General features: G+C 42.9%; 1 protein-coding gene across 2 annotated transcripts in view; it reads right to left on the bottom strand.

Moving 5' to 3' along the window:
- Positions 1 to 16,121, bottom strand: part of grin2da (glutamate receptor, ionotropic, N-methyl D-aspartate 2D, a) — a 165,935-nt gene extending 149,814 nt beyond the window's left edge. The window contains exons 1-4 of one of the 2 annotated variants that reach the window (XM_085790831.1): positions 15,443 to 15,589; positions 14,070 to 14,145; positions 12,869 to 13,006; positions 3,581 to 3,847 (exon numbers count right to left, since the gene is read on the bottom strand). In XM_085790831.1, coding sequence (XP_085646957.1) covers positions 3,581 to 3,847; positions 12,869 to 12,949 — 348 coding nt within the window. In that variant the 5' untranslated portion in view covers positions 12,950 to 13,006; positions 14,070 to 14,145; positions 15,443 to 15,589. Of the gene's footprint in view, positions 1 to 3,580; positions 3,848 to 12,868; positions 13,007 to 14,069; positions 14,146 to 15,442 lie in introns of both variants that reach the window. The other variant, XM_085790830.1, reaches the window with a different exon arrangement.
- Positions 16,122 to 20,980: the final 4,859 nt, after the last annotated feature.

Below are 20,980 nucleotides of genomic sequence, written 5' to 3'. Positions count from 1 at the left end.
GTTCAAACCAGATGTGGAAACTGTGTTCAGCTCCTGCACCTGTGCAAACGTCATCTAAACGAGTTCATCTCCACCTTCACTCTTCAACATTTCATTTCACTTTCATTACCTTACATCATGTTCTCTCCAGCCCTTTTGCTTCTGGTCTATTCTCCACCCTCCTCTTTCTCTTTCTTTCTCTTTCTCTTTCTCCCTTTCATGGATTTCATTTTGACAAAGGTCATTTACGCTGCAAACTGTAAAATGATGAGAGGAAGGAACGAAAGGACGCGAGTGAAAAGGCTGCGGTGTGAAACGACAGAGGAGATATCACTGATGAGTGTTTGGGAGGAGGAGGAGGAGGAGGAGAGAAGAGCTCCGTCGTCTCCGTCAGGTGTGTCGGACCGTGGCCGAGGTCACGTCAGGTGAGGTCCATTCTCACTCTGCTGTCCATTTCATCTGGACTCTGTTGTTTCTCTGCGGCAATGATGCAGAAAAACAACATTTTCATTTCTAACCTTTTATGTTGTAAAAGGTTAGAAGTAAAAAAAAAAGCAGCTTCCTGGCAGTGAATTATTGTATAAATATCCAGCTCTGAACTCATTTGTACTTTACGTCTGCAAACCACCACCCGAGAGCGCTGGAATATTTAACCTGACACCAAACTAACACAGAGACTAAGACGAATATTTAAACTTCACACACGCTAAGTAGTTTCTGCATTTTTCTTCAGCCTGTTGCCAACGGAAACAACAATGTCAATAACCTTTAAACAGTTTGCTCCTTCACCGTGGTTGGTCAGTTTTAGAAAACTACAACTCTAGAGCTCAACAGAAATTAAATGTGGTCTCATCTATCTATCTATCTATCTATCTATCTATCTATCTATCTATCTATCTATCTATCTATCTATCTATCTATCTATCTATCTATCTATCTATCTATCTATCTACTATACATATTAAACTATACATATTTATACATAGACACCACTTGAGTTTAACTAAGCCAATACTGTAGGTAAGAGCCCCTCATTGGATAATTACTGCATAAATGATTATGTTTCAGCTGGCAACAAGTTAATTAACTCTAACTGATGCAGTCATTAGCTTCTCATTTCTTAAACAACCATGTTGGAAGACACATCTTGTGGTCGTGGAGAAGATGTTCATCTGTTTCAAAAGGGTCAAATTATTGGCATCAAGCAAATAGAACATCTAAGGAGATTACCGAGACTAGTTAAGAACTGTCCAATGCATTATTACAAACTGGAAGGACGGTGAGGAACCATCATCTTCAAGGAGGAAATGTGGTTCAATGTGAACACAGAGTCCAGACCTTCACCCCACTGAGAATCTTTGAAAAATGAATGCAACTCTGGACGGAAATAAATGTTGTGACGTCACAGAAGCTTAACGAAATGATGCTGTAATCAAAACTAAAGGCAGTCCAACAAAATATTAGAGTGTGTACAGGCAGTGTATGTATATGTGTATATACACACACACACAGGCTCCATGTACTGTATATGTATATTATGTATGAGCGCCTCAGATCAAACAGTGTTTGTGACTCTGTCCTCCAGCAAAGAACTGAAAAAGCTCCATGTTTCAGACGCGACAGAGACACAACAGTTAAACACTGATGTTCTACTACAAAGCTCCCAGGTGTGTGTGTGTCTTTGTGTCTGTCTGTGTGTGCGTCTGTGTGGTCCCAGAGGACGTTGGTGTAAATGACTAGTGTGTCCTCCGTCTGCCTCCCCTAAATAACTCTTCTACTGTAAGCCCCAAGCTTTTTTTTTCTTTTTTCCTCCTCGCTACAGTAAACAGAAGAAAACTCGGTCAGAGAGAAATTCATATTTCATGTTATGTTTTCTTTTTTCTTGTTGTTGTTTTCTTGATCTCAGCAGCTGTCAGTGCATCAGAGCGCCGTTGTTTATCTGTATGCAGAGATCTAAAAATATTTGTATGAAGCTCCTCAAATTCTAAATCAGTGTTCAACCTTAAAGGGATAGTTCAACATTTTGGCAAATTGGCCCATTGCCATAATCCCTATAGTCATAGCAGTAGGTTTGTTACCTTTAATTGTCGGTGCAAGCTATTTTTAGAACGGTGGAGCAGAGCCGTGAGCTGCTCAGAGCTACGCCACGGAGGCTCATGGGATTTCTTGGTTTCCCTCATCAAACTCATCAAATACACAATCCAACAACGAGATATGAGATAATTTTATCTCATAGCGTGGTGAATGTGCAGGTCACAACTTGTCCACCAGAGCGTTTTGGAGTTGTTGGATTGTGTATTTGATGAGTTTGATGAGGGAAACCAAGAAATCCCATGAGCCTCCATAGCGTAGCTCTGAGCAGCTCACGGCTCTGCTCCGCCGTTCTAAAAATAGCTTGCACAGACAATTAAAGGTAAAGAACCTACTGCTATGACTATAGGGATTATGGCAATGGGCCAATTTGCCAAAATGTTGAACTATCCCTTTAACAAGCTTCAAAACATCGCTGGAACTACAACTGATCAATGCTTTGATCCGTCCGTGCAACATAAATGTGATAAATCACCATCATAATTATAGTATCTTGTGTTTCTCCCCTCTATCAACAGTCCAAAGCTCACAGATATTTCATTCATTACAAGGAAAGAAAAGGTCAAAACCACACAAAGAAACTGAAACCATCAATTTGTGTAGCGTTTTTTCATGAAAATTCAATAAATTCTTTAATTATCTGACTAATTACTGCAGCTTGACTACAGCCGTCTGCAGGTCAGATAGTTAAAGCACTCTTCAGGTGAATCAGACTGCCAATATCAGGCTTGTTCAGATTAGATGTTTAATACCTTGGACCTGTCTCCTCGGCATCACTGAAGAGAACAAAGCTCTGAGGCTGAAGGAGCAAATATCTGCAAATATCTCCTTTCTTTTTGGTCCTGTCACCAATAAAAAGCTTTAAATGTGAAAATCTGATTTTTGACAGGAAGAATACGATGACATTTGTTGTGACATTTACTTCAAGGACTTTAAGGACTTCAGAGTGATTTTACTTTTGGCTGAACTTTTTGCAAAAACAAGTCCCAATAACCTGTTTTCATTTTTTTTTTTTTTTTTATCCAAGCAGTTTGATAACGCTGTTGTTACTTTGTTCAAAACACACAATAGATGATTATTTTTATATTTAATTCACCCTTTCTTCCCTTCTTCGTCCTGAATAAAGTCTTTTCATGTGCACGATTTGTGTTTTTTTTCTAAATTATTGTCGCCCCATGATGTTGTAAGTGCATAATAAACCCTCTGGACAAACAGAAGTGGACTTTAGACCAATCAGGCTGCAGCTACAGGAGGCAGGAGGTCATGGTGACAATGGAGGACAGGATCCTTTTTTAATCTAGAGACTGGCTGCGTTCACCGTCTGTTTCCTCCAGGTTTGCGGAGCCTCAGGCGACAAAGAAGTAATTTCAAAACAGGCAGCTCATCAAGATGATTGACAGGAGTTATATAAAACCACTGATTTCACAGGTTAAATATGGAATATCGCACTTTTGAGGAAAAAATTGCAATTATAAGACTTGACATATGAGGGAGTTTTTTTCTGTCTCACCTGGGCCTCGTTGTCTTTGAGCAGCCGTTTGGTTCGCGCCCCGCCGGGGTCGTCCGTCACGTTGAGGACCACCACGCTCTTCTTCTCCCAGCCGATGAACGAGCCGTCCGTCATGCCCTCCACCATGGCCAGGAAGTCCTCGTAGCCGTGGTGACGGGTGGTCACCACGGAGAAGGCGGTCCAGTCGTACTCTTCGAGCACCTCGAAGATGACCTCGAGCTGGAGTGCGGTGGAGCAGGTGAACTGGAGGTAGATGGAGCCGCTCTCCTAAAGGGGGAGGAGCCACCAGTGAGTTTAGACACCGAGATGGGAAGTAGGGCTGGGTGTCGCTTCTCATTTACTGAATCAATTTGATATTTGATATCATTATATCATTTATATTCATTATTTTTTCATCATTTTAGTTTTAACCCTTAAATGTGGCCTGTTGAGAGGTGTTCATTCTTGTTAATATGCCCTGATATCAAGGGGACAGTTGTCGGTCTGAGAAGTGAAGCTCACTTCCGCGTTCAAAAAACTGCAATCCCCTCGGCTGTCGCTGGGGGCTGGCTCCAGAAGGGAGCAACTCCAATTGAGCCCCATGTTAAAATAGCCGATTTTACAGCTTAAAAAAACATATTTACAGCCAGGTACATTTGATTTTTTTGGTCTCAACCGATAGTTTCTACCCCCGCACACACTCTGAGGGGGGTGAATTTTTTTTAAACTCTACCGTTTTACTGTTATTAGGTTTAAAATTCTGGCCAATTAGGGCGCGGGAACGTTGAGTGACAGGTCCGGAGACCGCTGCTTAAAGGCCAGTGGGCGGGCTCTCGGCCGGCTAGCTGCACCTCTCCAAATATGGCAAGTCAAATCCAAGATGGCGCGGTTCAAACCCCCGTAGTAGCGGCACAAAACAGACTCCCCCAAACCAATGGGTGACGTCACGGGTGCTACGTCCATTCTTTTTACAGTCTATGCCTGATATTCTGTAAATGATTCGTTCAAAAAAAAACCTCCAGTGGTGGATACGAAGAGATATGAAGAAATGGTAACACTTTATAATAAGTACACACTATTAAGCATTAGTTAAGCATTAAATACTGAATTGATCATTTATAACACATGAATTCAAGAGAGGTTAAGAGGAAGAGTCGTGTGAATGATTGTTCAAGTGTTTTCAGAGCAGCAAACAATATACACGAAAAAGACCAACTTCCGGTTGGGACTTCTGGTATGGATTGGATTGGATCTATGGCGGCACCCTTGTCCGCCATAGATCTTTTATACTTATTCAGTTTTAATCTCGATAATCTACTTGGTTTAACATATATACTTTTTAAATTCTCATTTTATAGTGGATTGCAAACTTTAGTTGGGTTGCAAACTGTAGGTAGATCAGAATACCAGTATGTAGTGACAAATAATATACACCAAGAAGACCAACTTCCGGTTGGGACTTCCGGTTGGGACTTCCGGTATGGATTGGATCTATGGCGGCGCCCTTGTCCGCCTTCTTCACTGCAGACGGGCCGTTTTGAAACGCTCGGTACAGCAGCAACCTCGTTCTCATTGAGCTGAATAACTGAGTCTGTGTCCGTCAGATGAGTCCTTGTGAATGTGAATGAGGATTTCAGTGTCAGTGAAAGAAACAATGATATGAACTGTCTGCTTTGTTCCTGCTGCTCCGGTCACATTTAATCTGGACAGATGAGTCACTCTGTGGCTGAAAGAGAGAAAGACTTCATTTCTATAGGTTTATTGTAACTAGACCAAAGGATCTGGATGGAAAAATCCATATATAGGGGTTGAGAATAATGTGACAATGTGAATTTGCCTTTAACACTGTCCAAAGTTTTCTGCAGTGTTGTTGACAGTTAATTATTTATCTCTTTCTCTCTCAGCACAAAACAAAGGGCGATATTTAAATTAATCATCACGACTCTGCATGTGTGTGTGTGTGTGTGTGTGTGTGTGTAGACGATCAAAGAGGAAACTAGAGGGAGTATCACACAGGGCTCACCCCAGGTTACGCTGAACCGAACTGGGTCAAATATCAAAACCGGCATCAGAGTAATGATGTAAGCATGTCTGCTTTTCTAAAGGAAAAACGAATGAGAGCAGTGCATGCTGGGAACACGCTGGGAACATGTTGGCTTGGTGGAGTCGAATCAAACATAAAACAAACTTTAAACACCCCCCCACCACCTGAACACCCCGGTGGAAACTGGAGCTAAAATAAAAACCAGCACTCATGTCAAGTGAGCGCTCACCGTAAACAATGAATGAGTGATGTTCAGTCCCAAGTCTCAGTTTTATAAGAAACACTCAGGGTTGATTGACTCCTGTGTATCTGCTGTGTATCAGGAAACACGCTTCACTTGGTTTCCCAGAGGAAATTAAGATCTGATTACAGTTTAGTTGAACAAATATTTTCTGAAATGCAGAGATTTCTCAGGAGGAATGAAGGCCCCGGTGGGCCGGGTCAAAGAACCGTAGCCTCTCTGACTAACTAACCAACACTTAACTCCATCACAGAGGAGAAGCACAAAGCTCGGCTTGACGTCTGTTTATGGAGAGTTAGACCAGATGTCTTTAGAAATACAAGCTCACCTGTTGCTGTTTCTACGAGACACCGAGGTGCAGTCGCTTATCAAGAACAGCGCTGAATAAAATACACAATTAAATCCTCGCTCTTGTCTCTGCCAAGCAGCCGAGGAGGGAGAAAGACGGTCACAACCTCCTCCACCAGAGTAACAGTAGCTACAAGTGTTTTGTTTTTTTTCTTTTCTTTTTAAGTATTTTGGGGCTTTTTGTGCCTTTGTTACCATAGGAAACAGAGAGAAACAGGAAATGGGGAGTGAGAGAGGGAGGGGGAACAACATGCAGTTGGACTAAAAAAGTAATTGCTTATTTATCAACGGTTCTGAAGACAAATACGTGATTTCAAAAGGCGCTGCACACTGAACATTGCACGTTAGTGAGTTTTATGCCATCTTATTTCACAATAAAAGCCCAATTAAGAAATGAATGAATGGAGACTGTCCACTGACATGCACACAGGAAGTGTTCAGTTTGTAGTGACGACGTACAGCAGACAAATGAGAGTCAATCAAAACCATCTAAATGTGGCTTCTTTTATTAAAATATGACAAATTTCCCTTGAAAAAGTTTGGAATTGAGGAAAAATGCCAACTAGCTTAGCTTCTGCAGTTTAGACAGTTACGATGGCTCCGGTCACTATTTTACTAAAATGGTAAATGTCTGTTAACCCATTTAGACCGGGACAGCATTACCGCATTTCTACCATTAAAACCGGGGGCGCTGTTGCGTCATTCTACCTTTCAAACCGGGAAAGCGGATACGTCATTTTGTAGTCTTTGTAGTTTTTTCCGCCTATTTCCGGTCTCTTGGCCAATGAAATGCATCAGAATACACGTAGGAGCGTCGCAATGCCACATGGGACTTTAAAAAAAAAAAAAAAAAACTTTGAAATCATGGCGGAAGACGGAGGGAGCTCCGAAGTGAGTGAAAAAAGCGATCTTGATGAAAACTATTCACTCAGTTTTATTGCTGATCCGGACTTTGAACCCTTGGAACCAATTGACCGGTATTTATGGACGAAGAATATGTTTTTAGACGACGAAGATGAGGACGATGATTTTGTAGGTTTTGAAACCGAGTAGGACGAATAATTACCACCCTAACGTAATCCTCGAAGGCGATTCAACCGCACCCCAGGGGCGAAAGTCACCTGCAGATGCAACACCGATCACCGATGGAGGTATTTATTATTGTTTATTCTTATTACAGTAGGCTAATGAGAGCTACCGTATGTCTTTCTTCCTATGTTGTATCATGTTTACATCTTGCTAATGGGCATGTATTCGTATTATGCATAGGATTTTTATTCAGTCATCATCACATACAGTACTAGTATAAACAGTAACGTTAGCTTACAGTCCAATGTAATTTCAATATAGATGGTAGGCCTATTATGCATAGGATTTTTATTCAACTGTAAACAGTAGCTTACAGTCCAATGTAATTTACAATATAGAGACAGTAGCCTACATGTCACATAGTCACAACACATGAGAATTATGAATATTATGTTTTATATGAATATATAAATATTATGTTTTATATGAATATTATGTTTTATATTATGCTTTCATCCAAGGTAGCTTACCTGTGTCTATATTTTTTCAGGTATCTACACCTCCAGAACAACCAGGCAGCAGATGTGAACAGAGATGACAAGCTCTGGAAAATGTGCTGGTTCCTGAACTACCTCACTGCCCAATCCCAGGCACTTATTCTTGTACTGACACTTTATTTTTTTACATTTTTGATTGAAAATAGTGCTGCTTGGGGCAGTGTTTAGCCCCATGTGTTGAGGCTATGGTTCTCACTGCCATTTCCTGTCAACTCTCCTGTTCAATAAAGGCGAAAAAGCCTTTTTTTCTCAATTTGCTGAGTTTGTTGATTTTTTAAAAAACTTTATTGAAGGTTTGGACAAATAAACTCAACTTCTCATGAAAGCCACAGGTATAAGCTCTCAAATACTTTTTGAATTTCATTTCTATCTGCTACAGAGCCTGAGAAATCAATTATTTAGTAGGCGTTGACACTTATGTTGAATTTCCAGAAAAACTTCAGGTTTTAGGGGGTTATTTTAAAATCGTCCTTAGGTTTTACAGGCATTTTTTCCAGGCGTTTTAGGCCTAAATGGGTTAAAAGTCACTTACAATAATAGTTTATTGTTTTAAGTGCCCCTTGAAATTACACCACTAGGGGTCCGGGTGCCGCTGGTTGAGAAACACTGTAGTAGAAGATGTGATGTCACAGTGAACTTGACCTTTGGCCACTCAGATATACAGCAGGCATTTGAGATAAAAGTGTCAGATGATCGCTGGTTCGATTCCAGACTGGACAGATCATTTAACACATGTCAGTCCCCCTCTCTCTCTCTCTCTCTCTCTCTGTTCTGCACCTGCCAATAAAGACATCAATCAGCCCCAACAAATAATGGAACTGTGTCAGAAATAGTGCCTGAATTCACCAGCAGTGACCCTGACCTTTGACCTTTGACCTCTGACCTCTGATCAGCAAAATCGACTCAGTTCACCCTCGAGTCCAATGGGATGTGTGTGACGAATTAGAAGTATTCCCCTTGATTCAAGTATGGCGAAAAGCAACATGAAGACATTATGGTTTGGTTTGTTCACCTACTTGCACAAAGATTGATATTGCTCTATGCTCAAAACTCACCTTTTTAAATGAGCTTTTAATATCATTTTGTGTGTTTTATACTGTTTTATTGCTGTTTTTTAATTTTATTTAATTCTAACTTTACTCTGTTTTATGATTTTTAAAGTGTAAAGTGTATTTGAGCATTTGTAAAAGCGCTTACAAATAAAATGTATTATTATTATTACATGTGAAATGAAATTTTCAGATGTCTTACATGTTTTTGAAGCCAAAATTAAAACGGATAAATCAATGTTTTTCTTGAGAGACTCTCTTTCACAAAAATGCATTTATCTCAGCTTTCTAGAAAAAAAAGTGGTCTTTTTGGTGCAACCAGGCTCTATTCAACTTAAGATAAATCAAGAATGGAACAAGTTACAAACAAATGTTTTTTTTCCCTAATTAAATAGAGAGTCTCCTCTTTCCTTTGAGCTATTTGGTGTTTTCAGAGTCATAGTACAAAATATTCTGTAGGTCTTGAAATATTACTCAAAATGCCCCGAAACGCTGGCACATGGCACTGACCATTTTATAAAAGGGCTGGCACTCAATGAGTTAATGAAATACTTTAAAGGGATAGTTCAACATTTTGGCAAATTGGCCCATTGCCATAATCGCTATAGTCATAGCAGTAGGTTCATTACCTTTAATTGTAGGTGTAAGCTATTTTCAGTACGGCGGAGCGCAGCAGCTGGCTGCTCAGAGCTACGCTATGGAGGCTAAGGGAATTTCTTGGTTTCCCTCATTAAACTCATCAAATTCAACATCCCAAAACTCCACGGCGCTTTTGTAGACAAGTTGTGACCTGCACAACCACCACGCTATGAGATAATGACGGAACGATACGAAACGGAGCTGTTTTAGAGGTAAATTCATACAAAACCGTTGATGCGCGTTGCGTTCAGGGACAGTTTTTCAGCAAGCAGTCTCCGTATTTACCCTGTATTTACCTCGAAAACGGCTCCGTTTCGTATCGTTCCGTCATTATCTCATAGCGTGGTGGTTGTGCAGCTCACAACTTGTCTACAAAAGCGCTGTGGAGTTTTGGGATTTTGTATTTGATGAGTTTAATGAGGGAAACCAAGAAATTCCCTTAGCCTCCATAGCGTAGCTCTGAGCAGCCAGCTGCTGCGCTCCGCCGTACTGAAAATAGCTTACACCTACAATTAAAGGTAACGAACCTACTGCTATGACTATAGCAATTATGGCAATGGGCCAATTTGCCAAAATGTTGAACTATCCCTTTAATGACGTTCATATGTAAACGTGTAAATGTGTATGATTTTGGCTGGTTTTGGCTGCAATTTAATTGAGCGCTTTTTTTCTGTACTTGTCCATTGTTTTATTTTTTGTTTTTCTTTTCTTTTTTTTCTTCTTTTTTTTTTATTTAAACAAAAAAAACAAAAAACAAAACTAATGCTACTTGCTGCCTGTTTACAACTGTCTGTTGTGTTTTATCTTCAAAATGAGAAAAATCATTAAAGAGAGTAGAAAAAAAAGAAGGGAGCTTTATAGTGTTTTTGCAGGGTAACCGTGACCTTTGGACCTTTGAACATCAAACATGAATGTGTTGATCTTTAAAGTCAAGACAGGAAGCTGCTACGACGTCTCGGCTCCTCTCTGGTCATCTTTATCTGCAGCATCGTTCTGTAAAAGCGGCGGCGGCAGCACACGGCGCCGTCATCACAGTCTGAAGTCGTTCTGCACCTCATCCGGCTTCAAAGCTCAGAACTCACCTCCCACCACAAACACAGCTGCTTCTGATAATGACACGTTCTGGCGCTGACAGCTCGGCGGCGGCGGCGGCGGCGAGACGAGTGTGTTACCGTCGGCCCAAAGTTACCGTCATGTAAAATTACAATAACCACATCAAAGCGTCGAGGGGATCCACTTAAAACAAATTGGCCAACTTATTAAATATCACACCTGTCAGGCTAAAGCGCTTTGTTAGCTTGATCTACTTATCGCTAATGTCCGTCAGCAACACATTACCTTTTGTCACACATAAATTACCCACTCGGAGAGATGACACCCATTAATTTAGCCCGTAACAAAGAGCAAAGCCCACATTATTTAAAACAAGGTGACACACACACACACAGTCCTGATCAACTAGATAGTGAATTTTACTTCCACACTGGTTCTGGTCCAGCCAACAAATCAAAAATGGTTTAAAATACTGTATATAAGAAATCTGTTTATTATTACAATCTGCAGTCAGTGCTGCAGCTCCTCACACAGCGTGCTCAGACGTGTCAGAACGTAGCAGCATGTTTTTCTTTTCCTCGGTAACGAAAACCAATTCTGATGCTGATGAGTTCAGGAGCCTCTGACAGAACTGGAGCAATTCCGACTAAATTTTTTTACTTCCCTCTTCTTCATTACTGCTCCATGATGAGGTCTGAGCGGCGGGTTTCCTGAAAATGTTTCGGATTTAGAAAAAAAAAAAAAAAAAAGCTTGTTTGCTACAAGAGACTTGGGGCTGGAAGAAATTCACTCAGCTCCATTTTCTGGTGTGGCAGCAGACAACTGCATCACACTCACAGCCAGGAGGCAGCTGGACACACCCAGAGTTAAAATGCACTAAATGGGGGGTCCAGCTGGCAACACATTTTCATATAATGGCGGTGGATAGAGCTCACTTTTGAATCATCCAAAACACACACTATGAAACATCCATATACCTCCATACTGCTCGTCTGTACTGACCCAAGTGTCCTGAAGCCGCAACATGAAAAAGCGAGATTTGCTGCAAGATGTTCGTTCAACGTTGTAAACCACTGGATGAATGATGTAAACATGGAAGAACTTCTCACAGCAAATCTCGTGTAGCTACTGGGAGCTACTAGGCAAGGCAAGGCAAGGCAATTTTATTTGTATAGCCCGTTTTTACAAACAGTTTGTCTCAAAGGGCTTTACATGGCATCGTAGCAACATCCTCTGTCCTTAGACCCTCACATCGACTGAGGAAAAACTCCATGGAAAACCCTTTTAACAGGGAAAAATCGGAGAAACCTCAGGGTGAGCAACAGAGGAGGGATCCCTCACCCAGGACGGACAGACGTGCAATAGACGTTGTTACAGACAAGAAAACAACTACTACTACAACAAGGCTAAAAACAGAGATCAAATAAAAAATTTTCCGAACAACTTTTTCATGTGGCGGCTTCAGGACACTTGGGTCAGTACAGACGAGCAGTATGGAGGTATGTGGATGTTTCATAGTGTGTGTTTTGGACGATTCAAAAGTGAACTCTATCCGCTGCCATTATATGAAAATCCGTTGCCGGCCGGACCCCCCCTGGAACTCCTAAAGCATTTTGATGACTCTGAAAGATCTCCAAACCCTTCCTTGGCATCACGGTGAGTAGATGATTGGTGAATTATCAATTTTGGGTGAAGTATCTCTTTAATGTGAAAAGCAACATCTGAGCTCTTTATCTTTGTGTATTTTTTTAATGGTTCAGTTTCACTGTTCAGTTTGTTTTGAGGCGACTGTGCAGACTGTGCAAACAGCAGGCGGAGCGAAGTCAGCAACTAGTTAGTGGAGCATTTAACGGCCGAGGAGCCGAGCGTCGCCCTCAGGAGTTAGTTAAGACCAGAACGGAGCAAAGAGCAGAGGTAATAGACTCCAGTGTTGCTGCCGCCTCAGTTAATTATAGCTGCTTTAATTCTAAGGCAATGTTTTAGTCCATATAGGACTTAGGTCTATGTCTTGTGTGAAAATTAACACTTACTTATTTATAAATCAAACAAATTATTAAGTATGAATTACTGACTAACTCGCAGAGTCGATAATGTAATTTTAATAAAGAAACAGCCCATTAAGAAACAGTCGTCAGCCAGTGATGGACTGCAGATGGCATTATGTGGATGAACCACAACCAGTGAAATGAACTAATCTGGATCTATAAAAAGGAGATTACCCAGAATTCCCAGTTCAGCAGAGGTCAAGAGGTGATTTACAGTCACTTGACTCATCGTTTCTCACAGCGTGTGTGGCTGAGCTTTAAAAATTAAAATGATGCAAAGTTTAGTAACACATCTGCTCTTTACCTGTGGCTCTCGGCCCAGGCTGGCCCCGCCCCCTACAGCCACCACGGGAACCCCCGTCTGGGCGGAGACGAACTCCAGCATGGGAGCCAGGGGGGCGCGGTTCGGCGGCGGCGGTCTCTCCTCCTCAAACACCAAACCCTGGAAGAAGTAGAACAAAGGTTTTTTTTTTTTTTGCGCGACGAAACAAAAGCACACGAGACAAAAAAAAAAGACGTTACATCAGCCTCATTGAGACGCAATTTCATAAGCTCCTCATCACACTTTCATCCATCAAAGCTGCTGTTTCTTTTATTCCCATGCACCAAACCCTGAGAATAAATTAAGGGTCGACATATATTGGAACAATGAGTGGGTCCGTGCGCTGAGATAACGGCTCACGTGCTAGTCGTCGGAGGAGGAGGAGGAAAAGTTTGATGCTTTCTTTTAAAAAATGACACTGCTGCTTTGCTGCTCCGCCTGGCAATCAATTTTGACAGAGATAAAAATCAGAATTAAGTCCCGGCAGCGGACTGGCATCCTGTCAAGAGGAGTGTGTGTGTGTTGTACCTGTACAGCTTAAGCTGCTTCACACCACAGAAACAACAGATAAGCTCCTGGCTTATGGGCCGGGGACCTGAGCTCCAGCTGGGCTTTACAAACACACACACACACACACACACACGACAGACAGGAGCAGCTTTATGCTCACTTATTCTGGTGGCCACTTATTTTTTCTATTTTTTTGTGTGTTATTACCCTTCAAGAAAGAAGTGTCAACGGCCTTAATGAATTCAGGATGGATGCATGACGTTGTGGCGGCTGCCATTACTTTATGTAATGATACGACGAGCAGCGGCGGTGATTTCAGGCCGGCTTGATGACTTAACGCTTGTTTTCTTGTAGCGATTTCGGGGAGGCAAATTGAAGCTAAGTGTAGCTGACAGCTCAATTCTCACAGGGAAGCATTTGATATGCAAATAGGCTACAGACAGGACCTGGAAATAAGATAGCGAGTGTTGCTTAAAAGAGTTAATATCATATTTGATCTAAGGCGTTTGGAACAAGACCCCTCCACTGTTCAGACATGAAAATAAATCCAGAGATAGACGACTAGACAGGGATTTGACAGATGCATGCATAATGTAGAGTCCTACACATGAATTAATGAATAAATGAATGGGTAAATAAATGGAGAGCGTCACATGTGGCGGTGCCGTATTACCTCCGTCAGTATGATCACAAGCGTCTCTCAGAGATCAGGTTGCAAACGCAGATCTGCTCCCGTCACAAGTGTCATACTACGAATGAATGAGTGAAGTCATGATTAAATGGAACAAAGTCAAACAGTGAGCATGAATGAAAGAACAGAGAGTGTGTGGTTTTATCTGAAAACACAACCGAGAGAATGAAGGAACAAGGAAATTATGCAGACAACAACATGTTGAAGGTCCGACAGAGAGTTTCCGTCTAGAAGACGAGTTCCTCCTGAACGTCTTCAGAGGTTTAAAGGAGCTACTTGTGTGGCAGCTTCACTACAGTGACTCGGTATCGGAAAAGACAGTCTGACCTAGCGGGGGCTAGCTGGTTAGCATGCTAACTTCTGCTGAGGGCTGGTTTCTACCATTGAGGACGGCTCCTGGTGAATAAAGGAGTCAAGTTTGATTCACTACTGCCAATGCTAAAGTTAGCAAAACTTACAAATAGCTCCTTTAAAGGGATAGTTCAACATTTTGGTAAATTCGCCATAATCCCTGTTCTCATTCATCCAGGTCATTGTAGTATTAAAGTGCTGAATTGAAGGCAACTGGACTTCAATTCATCACTTTAATACAGCAAGAAACATCCCACAATGCCTTGGTTGTTTACCCACAAAGTTTGAAACTTGAAAAATGTTTTAACTTCCAGTTACTATATAAAAGTTAAGCACAGATGGGCCTTTCAAAAATTGTGTGTAACTGTGATATTAAATTTAAAGGGATAGTTCAACATTTTGGCAAATCCTCCTACCTTTAATTCTCGGTGCATGTTGTCTTGAGATCAGCGGGGCAGAGACGTGAGGTGCTCAGTGAACACAATGGAGGTGAACGGTACAGGTCCCCTGTCCCTCATCACACTCATCAAATACACAATCCAACAACTCCAAAACGCTCTGGTGGACAGGAGACCATATCATGTTAGCCGAGGAGCTCACGTCTCTGCCCTGCGGATCTCAAAACAACATGCACCGATAATTAAAGGTAATGAACCTACTCCTATGACTATAGGGATTATGGCAATAGGAGAATTCGTGTACGTTGTACGCTTTTCTAGTCAGAAAAAAGTTATTTATCTGGAACTAACCAACTAACCTCCGCACAGTCAAATACTGAATGAGTTGGGTAGTTCCAGATGAACGGGAGGTTAGGTTGGGCAAGTGCAAGTAATGTCACATATTTAAGCAATTTATAACGCAATAGTGACTTTACCGTACTAATTTAATTCAGTTACTAACTTTTTTTGGGAGGGAAGTAACTAGAAACTACTGTATAACTCATTACTTTTGAAAAGTAACATTGCCCATCACTGATGTGTGTGTGTATGTGTGTGTGTATCTACCTGCAGTGGTGTGGTGGCCAGCAGCTCACACAGCTGCAGCAGGAGGCTTCCCGGGCTGCTCTCGTTCACAGCCAGGTAGATGACGTTGGCCTGACCCGACGGCGTCATCACCGTCTCCCCCACCAGCGCCGCCAGCGACAGGGACGACGCCACGGAGGAGGAGTAGGACGCCATGGCAGCCACTCCCAACGAGGCTGTATCCGTCACTCCCCTTCCTCCTCCTCCTCCTCCTCCTACGTCTCCTCCTCCTCCTCCTCCTCCTGCTCCTCCTCCACCACCTCCTCCTCTTCCGCCGCTGCCACCTCCTCCCGGACCGTTCCCCAGACCGGGCCCCAGCCCCGGCCCCTGCCCCGGCCCAGGCTCGCCGCTGCCCCCCGCGCCTCCCGCCGCCGTCGTCTCCGGGAGCAGGGAGGAGCCCGAGTGGACCACGGCGATGTTGACACCACCCGAGTCCCTCTCTCTCTCCCGGGGCCGGAGCAGCAGGGGGGGCGAGGAGCGCGCGGGCCCCGTGCAGGCCAGGACAGCCAGTAGCAGTGAGAGGGCGGGGGGCCGTGGGGCCACCATGGGGTACGGGGGGGGCCAGTGGCAGCCGTCAGAGTGGTGGGGGGGGGGTTTACAAGTGCAGGCCGGGTGAGGGTCGGAGGGATTCGGGGACGGTGGGTGACGACGTCTCTGTCGGGGGAGGAGGGAGGGGCGGGGGGGAGGGGGAGGGGGAGGGTCGGCGGCTCACGGTGCTTCACCTGATGAGGGGGGAGGCTGGAGGGGAGGGAGGGGGAGACAGAGAGGATAAACAGTGTCATACGTACTGTAGGGCTGGGTATCAATCAACAATTTTTGATACCGATACCTTCGCTTCGATACCGGTTCCTGAACGATACGGTTTTCGATACCAATTTTATAATATCAGTTATAAAACAATGAAAATGACATCATACATTACAGCACAAATCTTGAGTTGTATTTTTCTATTCCAACCAGCAGCTTTTCTAAGGCTCAATAGGTAGATCACCCTGGCATGTGTTACAACTACACTGCAGTCACTTTATTTAGATGAATTGGGAGGGGGAGGGGGAGACAGAGAGGAGAAAGAGTGTCATACGTCTTCGTAACCACACACAGATGCCTCCACGTGTTGTTATCTCAAGTGGGACGTTTGATTTATGTGGCCGTTATGAAGCACTAACTCTCCGGTAAACAATGTAAATAAATGACTGACACACACACAGAAACCTACTCATCCCTGTATTTACTGCTGCTTCTGAGACTCCCTGTAAATCTGCAAACACAAGAAGGATTTCAGCCGAGTCGACGCGCAACACACACACACACACTTAATACTGTTTACATCCCTAATAATGAAAACCTGCCGACTATTAGGATTAAACAGGACAACGGGAAAAGTTCACAGATAAAGATTTGACAAAGCGCACTTCAAAAACTCTGCGGCGATTTCACTGTTTGTCTCCGACTGCGACGCCAGCGAATCAGACTGATGATCTAGCGGATTAGTGTTTTAATTGGTGATATTGTACCAAACTAAACGGCTGTGAAGTTTCTCCAGCTGTTTTGGTTCCCATGGTAATTGAGGTTAGGACCTGATTTAGGGGGGGAAAAAAAGAAGCCACAACAGATGATTAGTTTCTGAGTCAACGCTGCTCTCATAACTTCAGATGGGAAAAACTGTATCACACAAAACTTCATCTTCTACACAAGCAGCAGAAATCATTGATGATACTCATGGTTGACCCTGACGACGTCAGAGGACGCAGGCGACCCCAGAGATACGATGGTCAAGTGGTTGTTGTCTGATGACTAATGGAGATTTTCAATGAGAAAACCTCTGTGGTTACAGAAAAACCAAAGACGAAGCTCTTAATGACCAAGACGAAGGGGAACAAAGATCTTCTGCTTCTCTTTGGACTTTTACCTTTCTCCATCCATGAGCCTTTGTTTCTACATGTTGCAGAAATAGCTCATTGAGATACGATGTGAAAAGTAGTGAGGGCTGTACTTAGAGGGATAGTTCAACATTTTGGCAAATTGGCCCATTGCCATAATCCCTATAGTCATAGCAGTAGGTTTGTTACCTTTAATTGTCGGTGCAAGCTGTTTTTAGAACGGTGGAGCAGAGCCGCGAGCTGCTCAGAGCTACACTACGGAGGCTCATGGGATTTCTTGGTTTCCCTCATCAAACTCATCAAATACACAATCCAACAACTCCAAAACGCTCTGGTGGACAAGTTGTGACCTGCACATTCACCACGCTATGAGTTAAATGAGGTAAATCCATGCAAAACCACTGATACGTGTTAGTTTGATGAGGGAAACCAAGAAATCCCATTAGCCTCCGTAGCGTAGCTCTGAGCAGCTCACGGCTCTGCTCCACCGTTCTAAAAAATAGCTTGCACCGACAATTAAATTAACGAACCTACTGCTATGACCATAGGGATTATGGCAATGGGCCAAATTGTCAAAATGTTGAACTATCCCTTTAAAGGGGAACTATGCAAATCGGTCTCTTTTTCTCTGTTTTGGTCACTTTTATAACCTCAGAGCTCCTCTACAGTTTCAAAGTGCATATTTTCACTGTTGTAAAAACTATCCGCCGGCGAGAAGGAAATCCATTGTTCGATGTCTACCGAGGTGGGTAACGTTAATAAGAGATTATTGTGTCGTAGTGCTGTAAAACAGTCCATGTTTCTGGCGAGACAAGAGCTGAGACACCGGGTCGGAGGCTCTGATCTTACAAGGTTGGTTTTCAGGCCAGAGACGCTAGGTGGAAGGCAGAGAGCCTCCATTCTCCCTGGAACAAGTCATTTTACCATCACAGTTACTCTGCAGCTGTTTAATTTAAGTAAATATCTTGCATAGTTCCTTCTTTAAGGTTTCCCTGAACTCCAGATTAAGTCGGAGCCTCCCCAATCTGAAATCTAAATATCAACCATGTTTGGTATTTAAGAAACTGTCCTCATATTTATGAGCTCAGACGATGTGAAACTGATCTGAGCCGAGATAAAAACTGGAAACCTAAAGGATTTCTCTCTGCTTTGCTCCTCTGACACCAACCTGCCTTATGCACTTCCTGTTTTGACACTTCAGATTCAGCGCCATCTGCAACCTACCAAGCCGTATGATTCCTTGTGTTCAAGCTGCACTAAAATACACTTGAAAATGTAGCAGCTACTGTACAGTGCAGTGCAGCTGTGGTACTGTGCACTAATGGAGCGTAGTATGGGATCCAAACACAGCCAAAGGTTCCTGGCAGAAAAGTCAGCAGAGAGGGGGGAGAAAAAAAAACAGCTTGTGTCTGGTTTGCGGCGGGTTAGGTCACCTCCTCCGAGACAGAGCAGTTCAGAAGAGCGGTTTTCATTTCTAACAAATTTATTTTTATTTTTTCCCTTTCCCCCCACAACCAGCACACACTGAGGGCCGAGTCGCAGCATGCGAGCGCGTGGACGGGCTCAGAGGAGCAGCAGAGAGCGGGACCACAGAGAATAAATGGCGAGTACAAGCAGAATAAGGAAGCAGAGGAAGACCTGCAGGTGCTGGAGGGATAGAAGACGAAGTGAGGGGTGGAAAGGAGGGAGGGGTGGAGGGATTAGACAGACGAGTGTACTGTAGATTCCTCTGCAGTGGGAGGACAGATGCAGAGTCTGTTTGTTTGTTTGTTTGTTTGTAGAGAAAAGGAGTTAAAAAATAAAAGAATGAAAGCTGCATATGTATGAGAGAGAAGAGGAAAACAGAGGAGGGGGTGTGAGGAGGGTATACAGAGCGTGACAGTATGGATGTGTGTGTGTGGAGAAAATGGACATGCAGTGCATCTGAATCCAAACAACACGACTGCTGCTGCATGCTACAGTAGACAGGATGATTCACAGCCATGGGAGGCCGTTTGTGCACAATTTAAACAGTGATTAAAGTCTAAATGTTTCTAATGAGCTTTAAATGTTCACAACACACAAGATCATTTAGGTTTTGGCTCAGGAATCCTGTGGGGAAATCGTGTCTCTCTTCATATTTCAATTTTAAGATGCTGACGATGAAGCTACAAACACTTTTAAATAGTTTATATGTTGCTGAACTCAATCTGACTTCATGGACGTCTCCGTCATCATCATCATAATCATCATCACCACCTACAGTACGTAAAGATGAACTGCTGAGTCATGTTTCATCACCTCTCATCCCTCAGTGACTCGGCTGTTTCTGAACCTGACAGAGAAAACAAACAGTTGATCTGCCAGAGGGTCGATGGAGTCAAACCCAGGTGATGTAGGAAGAAGGCGGAGCTTAGCAAAGACAAACCTCACACACTCACATTCAATCAAAGATCCTCTATTACTATCAAGATGGCTCATAACAAGCTGCGAACAAAGGGAATGGTGTGCTCGACTCTTGTGTAAAGATAAAACTGGGTGCCGGCTCAAAAATCGAAACAATGAAAAAACTGAAATGGCAGCACTCACAAAATAATCTTGAAACATTTATTAAACGCACAGCAGTGCCTGACGGACGCGTTTCAGCCCTTGGCTTTCTTCAGCGTGAGGACATAACAAGCTGCTCCAATGATATGAAGTGGTTCAGCTACACTTCCTGTCTCCTAAAGTGGGCGTGGTCACCCATCCCCCCGCCTCGTGTTGTAAACGTGTGTGTGGATTTATAAAAGTTGTAGGTAGATGAAAGTGAGCTACTTAAACTGGCATAAATTAGACCACGGACCCCCCCATTGGACAAAATGTTTAGAGCTGCAACAATTAATCGATTCAATGCATAATAATAAATGAAAATTAAATTAATCGTCAACTATTTTGATAATCAAATAATCGATTTGGGTAGTCCAAATTATTTGATTTCAGCTTCTTAAATGTTAATATTTCTGGTGTCTTTGTTCCTTCATGACAATAAACTGAGTATCTCTTTGGTTTGTGGACAAAACAAGACATTTGAGGACGTCATCTTGTGGTTTGGGAACCACTGATTGACATTTTTCAACGTTTTGTAACATTTTATTGACCAATCAATCAACTAATCGATAAATTGTTTGAATAAACGACAGACCCCCAGATTGGTGCCAAATCTAGCAAGAGTGAGCTGTTGAGACAGGACTTGAACAAAGTTCATTTTCTCCTGATGTGTCCCGTCTGAAATTTGACATTTTCGTGTCAAAATGTTCAGAAGAGATGTGGCTTGTGAAAAACGAGTCCAATGTTTATTTTGGAGACTGTGGGACGAAAGAATCGACCATAATCTGTGTTCACGTTCACTTCTCCCATTGGAATCAATAGACTCAAGGCTGCTGCTCGTCTCCTAAAGGGGGCGGAGTCTAGGAGAAACCCACGGGACACAGATACAGGAAACTGACTCATTGTCATTGTTTCTAAACCGTCTTTGATTCAATTAATGTCTCTATTTAGAGTCACCTATTATCCAATCAACACAAACTTTGAAGTGTGGGAGGAACATGAATTTGCACATAGAGAGCATGCAAACTCCCCGAACCGCTGCACCACCTTCCTGAAAAAACTGATTAATATTAGA

The sequence above is a fragment of the Trachurus japonicus genome, chromosome 11 (assembly GCF_045865225.1).
Source record: "Trachurus japonicus isolate A0001 chromosome 11, Traja_1.0".
NCBI classification, from domain to species: Eukaryota; Metazoa; Chordata; class Actinopteri; order Carangiformes; family Carangidae; genus Trachurus; species Trachurus japonicus.
Note: the sequence above shows the minus strand (reverse complement) of the source record. Positions and strands in the feature narration are given on the sequence as shown.